At 51.8% G+C, this 12,937-nt stretch overlaps 1 protein-coding gene and 1 long non-coding RNA gene across 2 annotated transcripts in view; one reads left to right on the plus strand and one right to left on the minus strand.

Moving 5' to 3' along the window:
- The window catches only part of LOC123384259, a 144,084-nt gene that overhangs the window by 55,923 nt on the left and 75,224 nt on the right, over nt 1-12,937 (plus strand). The window lies entirely within an intron of this gene.
- Nucleotides 8,629-11,339, minus strand: MC3R (melanocortin 3 receptor). The gene has a single exon (XM_023251083.2). The coding sequence runs from the start codon at nt 11,265-11,267 to the stop codon at nt 10,296-10,298; it is 972 nt and encodes a 323-aa protein (XP_023106851.2). The 5' UTR covers nt 11,268-11,339; the 3' UTR covers nt 8,629-10,295.

Below are 12,937 nucleotides of genomic sequence, written 5' to 3' on the forward strand. Positions count from 1 at the left end.
AGACCCCGGGGACCCATCCATCTCCCCTGTAGTTTCTCTGAGCATCTGCCTGACAAAGGCATATCTTCCCTCTGAATCCGGCTGCCAAGAAAACATGGTTGTGTTGATATCATCATGTTCTCTAGTTATGATAGCCCAAGAGCAGGGCTCAACACACGTCCATCTAAAGATGGGGGAGTCACTGAGGAGGAGGTGAGTGGCCAAGCATAGTGGAGACCTTGGTTTTGTTGTCTAGTTTTCTACCCTCCTTTTCTTTTTCCTTTTAGAGAGAGAGAGAGAGAGAGAGAGAGAGAGAATCTTAAGCAAACTCCACGCTCAGTGTGGAGCCCAACTCGGGGCCCAATCCCATGACCCTGGGATCACGACCTGAGCTGAAATCAAGAGTTGGACAGTCAAGCAACTGAGCCATCTCAGGGGCCCCTCTACCCTCCTTTCCATACCTTAATTAGAACTGTTTCCATACCCTTCTGCTTGCCTTTAGTATAACAGGATGGCAGATCACAAGTTCCCCCGGAACATCTACTCTACCGGTTGGTCTTTGTTTTCAGCTAATTCTTTTTGCGAATCTAATCTTACATGGAAACCCAGTACGCACTCTGGGTCATGATGGAGCAGGTCTCATTGAGCTTGGAACCCTTCCCTGTTCTTACTTTTCTCCCCTTCTCTGCCCCTCCTCCCTCGTCACCACAGCCTACACCTGACGACGACTCCCTTGGCCTCTGAGGAACGCACACATTGGCCTCTGTATTTGTCGGAATGCTGTTGCTTGTGAACACAGCAGTTCAGTGATGTAAAGACCGGGGTTAGGACTGGTTTCAGGCATAGCGGGATGCAGGCACTCACATAATAACAGTGGTTGGCGGGGGGGGGGGGGGGGGTCTCCTTGCTTCCTTCTGCCTGCTTCCTTTGATGCTGGCCCCATCCTCAGGCAGACTGGTCCCTCACTCCTGCAGCCCCGGCAGCTTGGTACCCAGAGTTCCAGGGGCCGGAGGGCCTCTGTTTCTCAGGGGCTCAAGTACAGGTATTGAGTCCCCCCTAGGCTGCCTTGGGTCACAGGTGTGGCTGCTGTGCTAAGAGGCTGGAGTATCCACATATGGTCAGGTGGGGGCCGGACACCTCCTTTGTGGCTGGTGTTGAGGGGGGTCTGTGTCACGTGAGCCACAGTGCTTGAAGCAGCAGGCACCTTTGACTGCCAGGGACAGGGACAAGGGTTGAAAATCACCCACTGAGTCTAGCTCTGCCACTGGCATCGGTGTGTGCCGGAAGCCCAGAGAAGGTGACAGACGTGCTCAGAGCCTGGTCCCAGGCTCTCCTGAATTTCAGCTGAGAGCTTCCTCCCTTTGCCACCAGCCCTCCCCCACCCGCTGTCTTTTCAGGGCAGGGCACACAGCGTTTCCTTTCCTGATAAACAGAGTCCTTCAAAGCCATTCTCGCGGCGCTCACTCCAGACGACCATCTGTGACATTGCTCTTGTGTCCCCTCTGATGTTGAGTGGGATGTGCCAACCTCTTCAAAATCCAGCACATGTCAGAGCACAGACAATAAACTCAGGGAAGGATCTTTTCCTTCTACGATGGAAAACAAAGAAAGCACCAGACCATGCATGTCTCTGTCTCCGGTCAGACACGTACTCTGTAAAGTGTTCAGAGAAATGAGTTGATGGATTTTTTCAGGTATTTTATGTGAAATGCATTCCTTTGGCTCAAGCAACTCATACCATTCTGCTTCTCCACTTCCAATCAACTCCTGGCTCTGGGGTGGACACACTTCCGGTGGGGCCTGTCATAAAGCCTGGCAAAAGAGAGAATTTGCGAGAAGTTTTCTGTAGATCTATTACACGTCCATTAAAAGGTACATACATGATAAAGCTTAATGAGGGTTCACAAGTGGATTGAGAGATGGAATGCTTCCAATGCCTCTGGGAGCCCCCCTCCTGCCAAAGGAAATAATTTGATTATAAAACCAAGTTCCAGCTCGGTGCCTGCCAGATTTCTACTGGGTTGATGAGAATTTACATACTGCGGCAAAGAGGAGACACAGGCTTGGAACCCAGGTCTGTCCGACCTCAGAGATTTGGAAAACAGAACTCACACGGGAATTCGGGGAATCAGGGTTTTCTGGTACGTCCGTGCAGCGAATTGCAGATTCCTTTGTCAGAAGCCCATGCTTAGGTTTGTTTTGCGGCTGGTGCCCTCTCTGCCTTGCTGCCTTCAGTGCAGCTCACGGCCTGGCAGAAAAGGGAGAGAAGTTAACAGAACAATTACACAATGCGGTAGGTTCTCTGGGAGGTCTACGGGGCTGGAGAGCTTTGGGGAAGGCCACTCAACCCCATCCCTGAGCCCTTGAGAAAGTGGTGTGTGTGAAGGGGACACGTAAGCCCCAACACGATTTGTCTCTCCTCTTGAATTAGAGATTACTTGACCTAGTACGGCAACACTGTTTTCTGAGCCCTTACGGTTTTCAAGGCTCCTCGATCGGATGTTTGCATATATTTCTTGGCAGCCTGCAGACAACACTCAGTTCGGTCTCCGTGTGGCATCACAAAGGAACAAGAGGCAGAGGAGACGTGAGTGCCATTCAGAGGTTCTCCACTGGGGGTGGCCCTGCCTTCCCCCGCCCTGGGACATTTGGCAGTGTCTGGAGACATTCTGACTGTGCCATGTGTCATGATGTGATGGCGCCGTTGACGTCTAGAGAGTAGAGACCAGAGATGCTGCTAAACCTGTAAGGTACAGCACAGCCCCGTGACAGAATTACCTGGCCTCAATGTCACTGGTGCCAAGGTTGAGCAACTCAGGTAGAATTCAGTGGCAGTGACTGCAGTCTCCTGAGAATGCCTAGTGACCGGAGAAAACCGTGCCAGGAGCGTGGCCAAAGTCCTGGAGGTGCCTCTCTCTAAACGCACGTGGATGGACATCACCTGCTCACTCCCTTCTTGCCCCATTTCTTGACCGTTTTCCCTCTCCCCTCATAGTTTTCTTTTCACAGTGAAAATCTTTGGGCTAGATTTTTCTCAAACTTCGCTCATTCATATCGGCCCCTTGTGATTTTGTCATGCCTGTGACCTATTTGCAGAACAGCTTCATTATGGGCAACTCATGCCGTTATATGTAAACGCTGAAGTCTCATCTCGGGCAACACTATTTAAGAAATCTTGAGTTTCAGGAACGACGTAGCTTTCGTTTAGACATACTTGTAGTATAACTATAAATCCAAATATTTAAGTTGTGCTTTACTTGGGAAAGTTTTCTTTTAAAATAGAAATAGTTGAGGGGCACCTGGGGGGCTCAGTCGGTTGAGCGTCCGACTTCGGCTCAGGCATGATCTCACGGTTTGTGAGTTCGAGCCCCGCGTCGGGCTCTGTGCGGACAGCTCGGAGCCTGGAGCCTGCTTCGGATTCTGTGTCTCCCTCTCTCTCTGCCCCTCCCCTGCTCACGCTCTGTCTCTCTCTCTCAAAAATAAATAAAGATTAAAAAAATAAAAAATAAGTAAAATCGAAATGGTTGACAGGTGTTGGTATGCTTCACAGACCATCTTGCCTCCAGTGGAACCCATTCCGAACTTTGGAAAACACTGGGCTGACTTTCACCTTATCCTTCCCTCCCCCTCCCTAGGGACAGCCATTTGCAGGTACCTGGGGGATGAGAGGCTGGCAGCTTGCAGGCAATTCCAGAAATTTCCAGAGGCAAGCCAGTGGGGGAAAGGGTCTGTGAAATTCATATGTTGATTTTTTGGGGGGGCCATGTTACATTTCATTCAGTTGTCACAACTAAATGCTACCGGGCAAGTGGGTGGAACTCCCTTTTACACATGAACAGAGCAGCATTCAGAGGTCAGAAGATGGGCCTTAAGGATTCACAGCCAGGCTTGGGGTGACCACCCCCGTGTTGTCTGATTGCCCTGAAGCTTCTTTTCCCTTGCGGCCACGGTAGCCCAGCCTTGAGTATCCTTGCATGTTTTTTAAAAACTCTATTTGTTCATTCTTGGGGGGGAGGCAGGGGCGGAGAGAGAGGGAGAGAATCCACACTGTCAGCACAGAGCCCGACGTGCGGCTCAGATTCACGAGCCTTGAGATCATGACCTGAGCTGAAACCTAAGAGTCGGACGCGTGACCGGCTGAGCCACCCGGGCTCCCTTGCGTGTTGGATTTTATCCGCACCTCCCTGACCTGCCTCCACACCGTGGCAGGAAGGGGGCTCCGGGAGCTCGAGCGGTAATCCTGCAGGGCTGGCGGGCATGTCCCACGGGACCTACCGCGTGGGTCCTGCGACCGGTCAGGTGCATGGCCTCTGTGCAGCGAGGGACGCACTGGGAGGCTCGCCCGGGAGAGCTGCAGACGGACTTGGCTCAGGGAAGCTGGTGTTTTCTGACACTGTGTCTAATCCCTTTTGGGGCCTGGAAGGTTCCCAGGAGCTGTGAATAGTCTCCAGGGAGGGACGATTCCAGGACCTGCCAGAGGCCCCCGGGCGCCTGTTCTCGAGGTGGCCAGTCAGAGAAGCCAGCCATGTGGCCCGGCACAGCCCTCGGCCTCTGGGCTCGCCGAGACGCCTCCAGTTCCTGGCTCGTGCCGCCTCTGGTTTCTTCCGTGTGTTTCTCATTCGTCTCCCTCGTGACTCCCACCTCCTCGAGGGCGTCCCTGGCTGGGGGAGGAGCCGCTCGGTCCCCTTCCTACCTGTCAGGTGTCACCGCACCTGTCGTCTCCCTGACACCCTGGCAGTCTGGCAGGGCAGGGCCACATCCGCCTGCCCACCACGGTGGCCCACTCACCCGGGAGGTGCCAGCACAAAGCAGGCCCCCTCAGCGTGCTGAATGAATGGTGGGGGTGAGTCTGGAACCTGGGTTCTGTGGTGGGGCTTTCGGGAAGCAGCGGAACCCCGGGCGTGCTCTTTTCTGAGGCTCCTTTTCCTCATCTGTGGAAGGGTGAGAATTGGCAGTTAATTTACGGGACGGCGAGGTTTCTTAACCTCAGTGCTGCTGCCCTTTGGGGCCAGGTCGTTCTTGGTTGTGGGGGCCTGTCCTGTGTGCTGTGTTCAGCAGCATCTCTGGCTGCCATTTATTAGATGCCTTTACCACCCCCACTCTAGATGTGACCCACAAAAACATCTACAGACGTTGCCAAGTGATCTCCGAGGTCAAGATGGCGCCGGGTTGGAGGTCCAGTGAGATAAAACGTGAAGCACCAAGGACGATATCTGGCGTATAATTAAAATACTCTCTAAGCATTAGTTACTGTTGTTGTTAATGACCTGTTTACCCAGAGCAGTCAAGCTCCGAGCGCCCAGATTTTTCCTGAGTGAATGGATCTGAGTCATAGGACCCCACTTGGGGCTCATTGAGCTCCAGTGACGCAGCCCCGCTCTCGGTGAGGACCAACAGTGTATGAATTATGCTCCTCCCAGCCTAGAGGGGACGTAGAGTCTGTGCCCCGTCGTGCCCGATGCCAAGTTAGTTAATGATGAGTGTGGAACACGCACGGCTGGGGTGCTGTGGTGAGCACGCGGGCTGTGGAGCCCGACGGCGTCTGTGAGGCCCAGCGCTGCCCCCACCTTCTCAGTGGCCGGGGCCAAAACCATCCAGCTTCCTTCTCTATAGGCTACGATGGTAGTGTGCCTACCTCCTAGGCTCTAGGTGAGAATTCAGCAAGTTAATGTATCAGGCTGCTTAACACAGTGTCTGGCCCATATTACACCTTATAGTGTCTTTCATTATTATTATTGACTTGGCTTCCAGGTAGGTGTCTTTTTTTTAAATTTGCTTTATTTTTAATGTTTATCTTTGAGAGAGACAGGGAGAGAGAGAGACAGAGCACGAGCAGGGGAGGAGCAGAGAGAGAGGGAGACGCAGAATCCAAAGCAGGCTGTGCTGGCAGCTCAGAGCCCTGCGTGGGGCTCGAACCCACGAACCATGAGATCCTGACCTGAGTCGAAGTCGGGTGCTTGACCGACGGAGCCCCTCAGGCGCCCCTCCAGACGGGTGCTCTTAGGTGAGAAAGGTTGGCTTCCCCTTTCATTCCGCAGCGTGTCACCTGGTGCTCTCAGCTTCCAGATTGATGCTGGTTCTTGGACGGCCCACGTTTACCCACCGGTGCTTGACACCGTGGCAAGAAATGGTGACAGGAACGAGACTGAAGCTCCCGGGGTGCTGGTTTTTGTTATTCTTCAGAAACGAGCAGTGCCTGTAGGTGGTTCTCGTAGTATGGTGTGCATCGTAGTCGACAGCGGATCCTGAAGATTGCAGATGCCTGGCATGACTTCTGATCTAGTAGGTCGTGAGCTTTCGAGATTGGGCTGTTGCTCTGAGACTCCGCATTCGGTACGGATACTCACCAAATCTGAGGATCACTCGCACATTTCCTTCTCTTTGGTTAGACTTGGATTCGTATTTGAGTGTATGCATGAAGTCACTTCTTCATTTAACACGTAATTCTTTATTGACCAGTTCTACGTGCTGGTCCCATAAAGAATATGGTGGGAGAGATTGATGAGAATTAAATGAATCAACTAACAAGAAAGTACAAGATAGCAACAAGGTCTGTGATAAAATAATACCTCATGTGAATACCTGGGGTCTTCTTGCGAAAGAGTAGTCAGTGAAGGCATCTCTGAGGATTGGGCTGGAGCCTGAATGACAAGAAGGTGCCAGTCACGGGAAGATACAGGGTGAGGAGAATTGAGGTAGAGGAAACAGCAGGTTCAAAGGCCCTGGGGCAGGACTGAGTCCAGTGGGGGTGGTTAAGTAGGGCCAGGGGAGCATTGGGGATTTACCAGAGGAGATCAGATCATTAAGGCTTTGTAGGACCAGGTAAGGAAGTGAAATTTTATTTGAAGCCACTGAAGAATTTTAGCAGGAAGGTGATACGATGTGATTTATGTTTTTAAAGGATTGCACTGGCTGCTGCATGGAGAATGGATTTTGGCGGAGGTGAGGGCGGGTGAAGGTTTTCAGCCAAGGAGGCTTGAGTATGTTGTAGCCCCCAGCCCTATCGGAAACGATCAGAATTAAGCTCAAAAGTTCAACTTAAGTGAGGACAACAGGCGACGATTTCTAGAGACCCGTGGCGTCAACCACTGAAGTGATCCTGCCTAGAATCATGACGAGCTTCTGTATCCCCAGATTAGGCTTGCTTATTTATTTATATTTACTTGTTGATATATTTATTTTAAGATTTTATCTTATTTTATTTTTTTAAATATATGAAATTTATTGTCGAATTGGTTTCTATACAACACCCAGTGCTCATCCCAAAAGATGCCCTCTTCAATACCCATCACCCACCCTCCCCTCCCTCCCACCCCCCATCAGCCCTCAGTTTGTTCTCAGTTTTTAAGAGTCTCTTATGCTTTGGCTCTCTCCCACTCTAACCTCTTTTTTTTTTTTTTTTTCTTCTCCTCCCCCATGGGTTCCTGTTTTAAATCTGACTCCTGCTGCTTAAAATGTCCAGTGAGTTCCCATGTGAAGATGTGGGAAAGTGGCCCTGGCAGCCTAACATTCAAGGTCGTTCCCCCCCCCCCCCCCAATAAGGGGTGCACTTCCCAGGGCTCCCCACAGGCTTTGGAAAAGGAGAGCAAATAAAATGATTAATTGGCTCTTGGTTTTTACGACATTTCTATGGAAACTCTATTATGAAATCCTGGATTCTTGAGTTGTAGAAATACGCATTAGTTTCTCTCCATGGCAGCACGTGCCTCTGAGGTCATTGGGTCATGGCTCAGCCATCTATACTGTTCCCATGAGAGGTGCTGGGGCATTGGCATTGGACTTGGGGATGTGGGCTGGGCAGCTTGAGTATGGACCTCTGCTTCTCTGCTTTTAGCTGGATTTTCATAGATAAGCTCCTTAATCTCTGCATTTCAGATGTCTCATCTGCAAAATAAGGGTGATCATGGTATCTGTCTCGTGGAGTTATTGCAGAGGTCAGAGAAACAAATGCCTGTATAGCACCTAGTACACTCCTTGGCATGGGGTCAGCAGTCTGTGCAGACGAATACTTTTGGGTTTCCGTTATGCTCATCTGAAAGTCCTCTATGCACTTGCTTTGTGAACGGTGGTCCCTAGACCAGCAGTTGTATCCCACTGGGGGCTTGTCAGAGTCAGAAATGCAGAATCATAGGCTCCACCCCAGACCTGCTGATTTGAATTTTTCACTTGAACAAGATCCCAGGTGATTCTTGCGGGCGTTGACGTCTGGACATGCTACTGTAGGCAGAAATGTATATAGCAAGGAGAGCTGAGTCAGGTTCGAACATAGAAACCTGTTGCCAGCATTGTGTTGGTGCAAAGAGACATCAGCACCGGGATGCAAAATGCACTGTGACCCTAACGAGCTGGGTGTTGTCCAACAACCGCATAAGCCCTCTGGGACTGTTTCTTCATCTGTAAAGCGACTCATCTGTGTTAGAAGTTTGTTGAGAGGGTAAGCAAAGTGATGTGAAAGCTGATAGCAGAGAGTGAAAAGTTATTTTTATCTTGTTTACACAGAAAAAGGGCATCATAATTTTTTTAGCTGTTAACACAATTTTCAAAGAACCTGATCTCTCGTTTTCCACATTTGCTGGCTGAGAGTGGCAATGGACAAGACCTATTATTTGATGTCTCGATGAAAATAATGGAGAGTGGCAGTGGCCCAGGCACGACAGCCTGGTATTTTTGGAAGCTAAATGGGAGAATTTTGTGGTTTGGCTAAAAGGCATTGCCCTGCAAGGGAACAAGATCCCAGTGATCACTGTGGTCAATGGCAGTGTTTATACCATTTACAAAATACTCAGAATTGCAGTGTAAGGTTTGATGATGGCCAGGTGTGGAAGTCACCAGGGCACTTCCCGGTGGTGTATTTTAATGTGTCACACGTTTAGCAGCCACAGAAGCCTTTTATTGTTTCCAAACATCACAACCAAAGCGAGAGCCCCACGATGTTGCTTATATTAGCAGGATGTCTTCAAGTACAAAACACAAAAACAAGAAACAAAAACCCACAGTATATTCCAGCACGAGAAAAATACACGATTGTGCACCAAAGACACAGCATATTATAGGAATCCATCGGTGGGGGCAGTGTGAGGACAGCCAGAAAGTACAGCCTGAAGCCGTCCAGGGAAGGAAAGGGTCTGACCGGTGTGGCCAGCACGCAGTGATGTATGGCACGTAGAGACAGCGCCAGTCAGCAAAGCTCGCCCAGTGCTCACAAGATTGAATTGCTGCGCTGGTAAGGTACAGGTACGGACAGCGGGGTCGCCCCCGCTTTTACAGCGTGTTGGACAAAAGGAGCAGCGAACCAAGAAGTTTCCCTTTTGTAGGGTAGCATGCAGGAAGCCGTGTGATAGAGACACAGCTGCTACGAGCCAAAGCAGAGATTCCAAGAAAGCCCCGTGCATTTCCACGGTTTCTGAAACTCTCCGAAGCTACCGTGAAGCAATTTCTTGAGATGCATGCCCCCGCCCCCAATCCGTGATTCCCTCTCTTGCTTTAATGATGGAAAAGGAGTAATAGGAAATGAAGATTTTTTTTAAGTAGGGAAAATTATACCTTAATAGCAAGGTATCAAAATACTTTGTACACAGGTATGTGTTGATTTTGCAAAAGCACTGTATCTGTCTTTCCTTAGGATTGTGAAGGCTGCCTTCGACTCAGTGCATAAGAACCCCCCAACAAAGCAGCAGCCGAAATAGAAGTGGGTTACATCCCCTTGCTGGTTTTCTTGGGGAGCCTGGTCTGGGGGTCAAGAAGAGGGGCATACATAGCATCGCTTCTTTGACACAGAGCTCAGTGTTTTTAGGAAACTGTTTTTACTGGAAACAGTAATAGAACAAATGCCCAGTCTCTTATGAAATACCGGCGAGGCCATCCGAGCAGCTGACAGCCAGAACTGAGACAGGTTTGCTTGGGAGACATCGGAACCCCTCTTAGAGTCAACCAGAGTCCTTCTGTCCGGTCTGGCTGGTGGCAGGGAGACATGGGGAGGAAGCTGGTGAGGGAGGTGGGCATTCCGGACCCCAGGTGCACGGAAATGAATGCGGGCAGCACCCTCCCTGCGTTCTGCCGGGGCCTCTTTGGGAAATCAGTGACTTACCCACTTCGGAATCCTTTCGGAAAGCCTGTCACATACCACGTCTGTCTGCAAAAGGCTTTGCAGGGGTAAAAGCAAAGAGACATGGGCGATCGTGGCTGTTGGCCGATTTTGCGTCTTCCGAGTATTTCTTCTTCTTCTTCTTCTTTTTTTTTTTTTCCTTCTAAACGCCTTGGCCGGGCGCAGGGCCAACAGTGACCGAACCCACGTGCGCGTCCAGGGCCCCGGCGCCCTAGCCCAGGTTCATGCCGTTGCAGCTGCAGAGAATCTCCTTAAAGGTGGTACGCAGCTCCAGGCTCCGGAAGGCGTAGATGAGCGGGTCGATGATGGAGTTGCACATGATGAGGACCAGGTAGGTGTTGAAGTGGGCGGTGTAACAGATGCAGTAGGGGTTGGTGGGGCAGGTGATGATGAGGACGAGGTGGAGGAAGAAGGGAGCCCAGCAGCAGATGAACACCCCCAGCAGGATGGTGATGGTCACAGCCCCCTTCATGCACGAGTGCTGCGGCGGGGCCGCCCCGTCGGCGGGCGGCAGTGCCGCGATGCGCTGGACGTGCAGCCGGGCGAAGAGGAACATGTGCACGTAGAGGGCGCCCATGAGGAGCAGCATGGCGAAGAACATGGTGATGAGGCACACGATGACCATCTTGCTCTCGGAGTAGATGATGAACACCACGCCACAGACCCCGCAGCTCACCCAGATGGCCGCGATCCAGGCGAGGGCCTTCCGCGCGGTCATGATGCTGTGGTAGCGGAGCGCGTAGAAGATGGTGACGTACCTGTCCACGGCGATGGCCAGTAGGTTGCAGATGGAAGCTACCAGCGAGATGCAGATCAGGGAGTCGAAGACGTTGTCCATGTGCTGGATGAGCCGGTCCCCGAGGGCCAGGGAGTTGCTGTTGACGACGGCGATCGTGACGGTCTCCAGGGCGTTGGACACGCTCACCAGCATGTCCGCCGCCGCCAGGCTGCAGAGGAAGAAGTACATGGGCGAGTGCAGGTTGCTGTTCTTGACCACAGCCAGGATGACCAGGATGTTTTCCAGCAGGCTGACGATGCCCAGCGCCAGGAAGACCTCGGGCTTGACGAAGACCTGCTCGCAGAACCCGCTGCCGCTCTGGTTGCCGAAGGCAGGGCTGGCAGGGTGCTCGGAGCCGTTGGGCAGCGTTGGGCGCACAGACGGCAGGCAGCACGAGGCGTTCATTGCTAACAGACGGGCTGATCCGAGCGGGGGCTCCGGCGACGTCCAGAGGCTGCTGCTGCTGCTGCTGCTGCTGCTGCTGGCTGCTTCCTGGAAAGAAAAAAAAAAAAAAAGAAAAGTCTCCCTCCAGATGCTTGCTGTGGATGCCCGTCCAGTCCAGACCGAGGCCTGGTTCTCCCCCACAATAACAGGATGGAGAGAGGGAGAGAAAGTCAGCCTGGAGACAGACAGGAGAACTTTTCCTCTGCTTCTCCAGGACAAGCAGTTTTACGGACACTCTTCTCCGTCGCCTTCCTTCTGTCTCCCTCTTACCTTTTCCCCACCTGGGAATGAAAAAACCCGCCTCTGGTTGCTACAGTTTCGGCTGTCTTCATAGCAGGACCGGGGACGTGGTACCTGTTGCTAGGAGGGAGGGGTGAAGTCTCTGTCTTCATACGCTGGCTGCAGGCAGACAGCTCCTACTTTGTCTTCAGTGCAGTGAACCGACCACTGAGCATCGGACGCCTCTCTTGACTGGCAGCAGGTTCCCGCTCGGGCAGGGAGATGAAGAAGCAGGCTGGTGCCCTCTGCAGGCCAGACTGCTCACCTGTGGGCTGGCTTGGCTGAGCACTTCGTATTTGTCATGGAAACTGCCACAGGCATCCATTCATCCAGTTTGTTCATTTTTTTTTTTTTTTAATTGCTGTCACTTATGGAGCACCTACTCTGTGTCAGCTCTCTGCTGGGTGCAGGGGACATAGTGGTGAGTGCGACCTCCACACCATTGCGGTTTCTCCCGGACTTGGTGGGTGTCCGAGGTGGGAGAAGGGAAATCAGGCCGGTGTGTTTCATTGTGATGAATGCACGGTGATGGCGGCAGGGGGGGCTGGGGGGCGCGTGGGGGGTGGGGTTCCGGACCTGGATGGTCTGTGAAAGTTCTGGAAGAACGGGCATCTAAGCCTTGACTTGGCGGAGGAAGAGACCGTATCCCGCGGTGCGGTGGGGCTGGGGTTGAAGGAGGTAGAAAAGGGTCCCAGGCAGAGGGAGTCACATGCCCCAAACCTGGAGACAGAGAGCACTGGCTCTCCACCCTGGCCGGGGGATCGTCATAAACTAGGGGTGTCAGGACCCACCTGACCTCCTGAATCAGGATCACCAGGGAGGGGTAGGAGGACCTGCACAGATGTGTGTTCGATTTCGACAGGTGAGCTGGGGCAGAGCCAGGATTGAGGTCTACTGAGAAGGGAGGTTGGTGGTGTGTGTGTGTGTGTGTGTGTGTGTGTGTGTGTGTGTGTTTAAATTGAAGTACAGTTGACACACATTGTTATATTGGTTTCAGGTGTACAACATAGTGACCCAACAAGCAGTGCTCGGCTCAGGGTCTGTGGTCACCCTCTGTCACCAGACAATGTTATTACAGAATTACCGACCATATTCCCTATGCTGTGTTTTTCATCCTGTGGTTTAGTTATTTTACAAGGAAGCTTGGTGTTTCTGAGGAACCGAAAGTAGTTTGGCCAGAGTGTGGAGTTGGGAGACACAATTTGAGAAGTGAGGGTGCAGAGGTCTTTATTTCTTCTATTATTATTATTTTTAATGTTTATTTATTTGGAGAGAGAACGAGTGGAGAGAGAGAGAGAGAGAGAGAGAGAGAGAAAATCCCAAGCAGACTCTGTGCTGTCAGTGCAGAGCCT

Source organism: Felis catus, chromosome A3 (assembly GCF_018350175.1).
Source record: "Felis catus isolate Fca126 chromosome A3, F.catus_Fca126_mat1.0, whole genome shotgun sequence".
Classification (NCBI taxonomy): Eukaryota; Metazoa; Chordata; class Mammalia; order Carnivora; family Felidae; genus Felis; species Felis catus.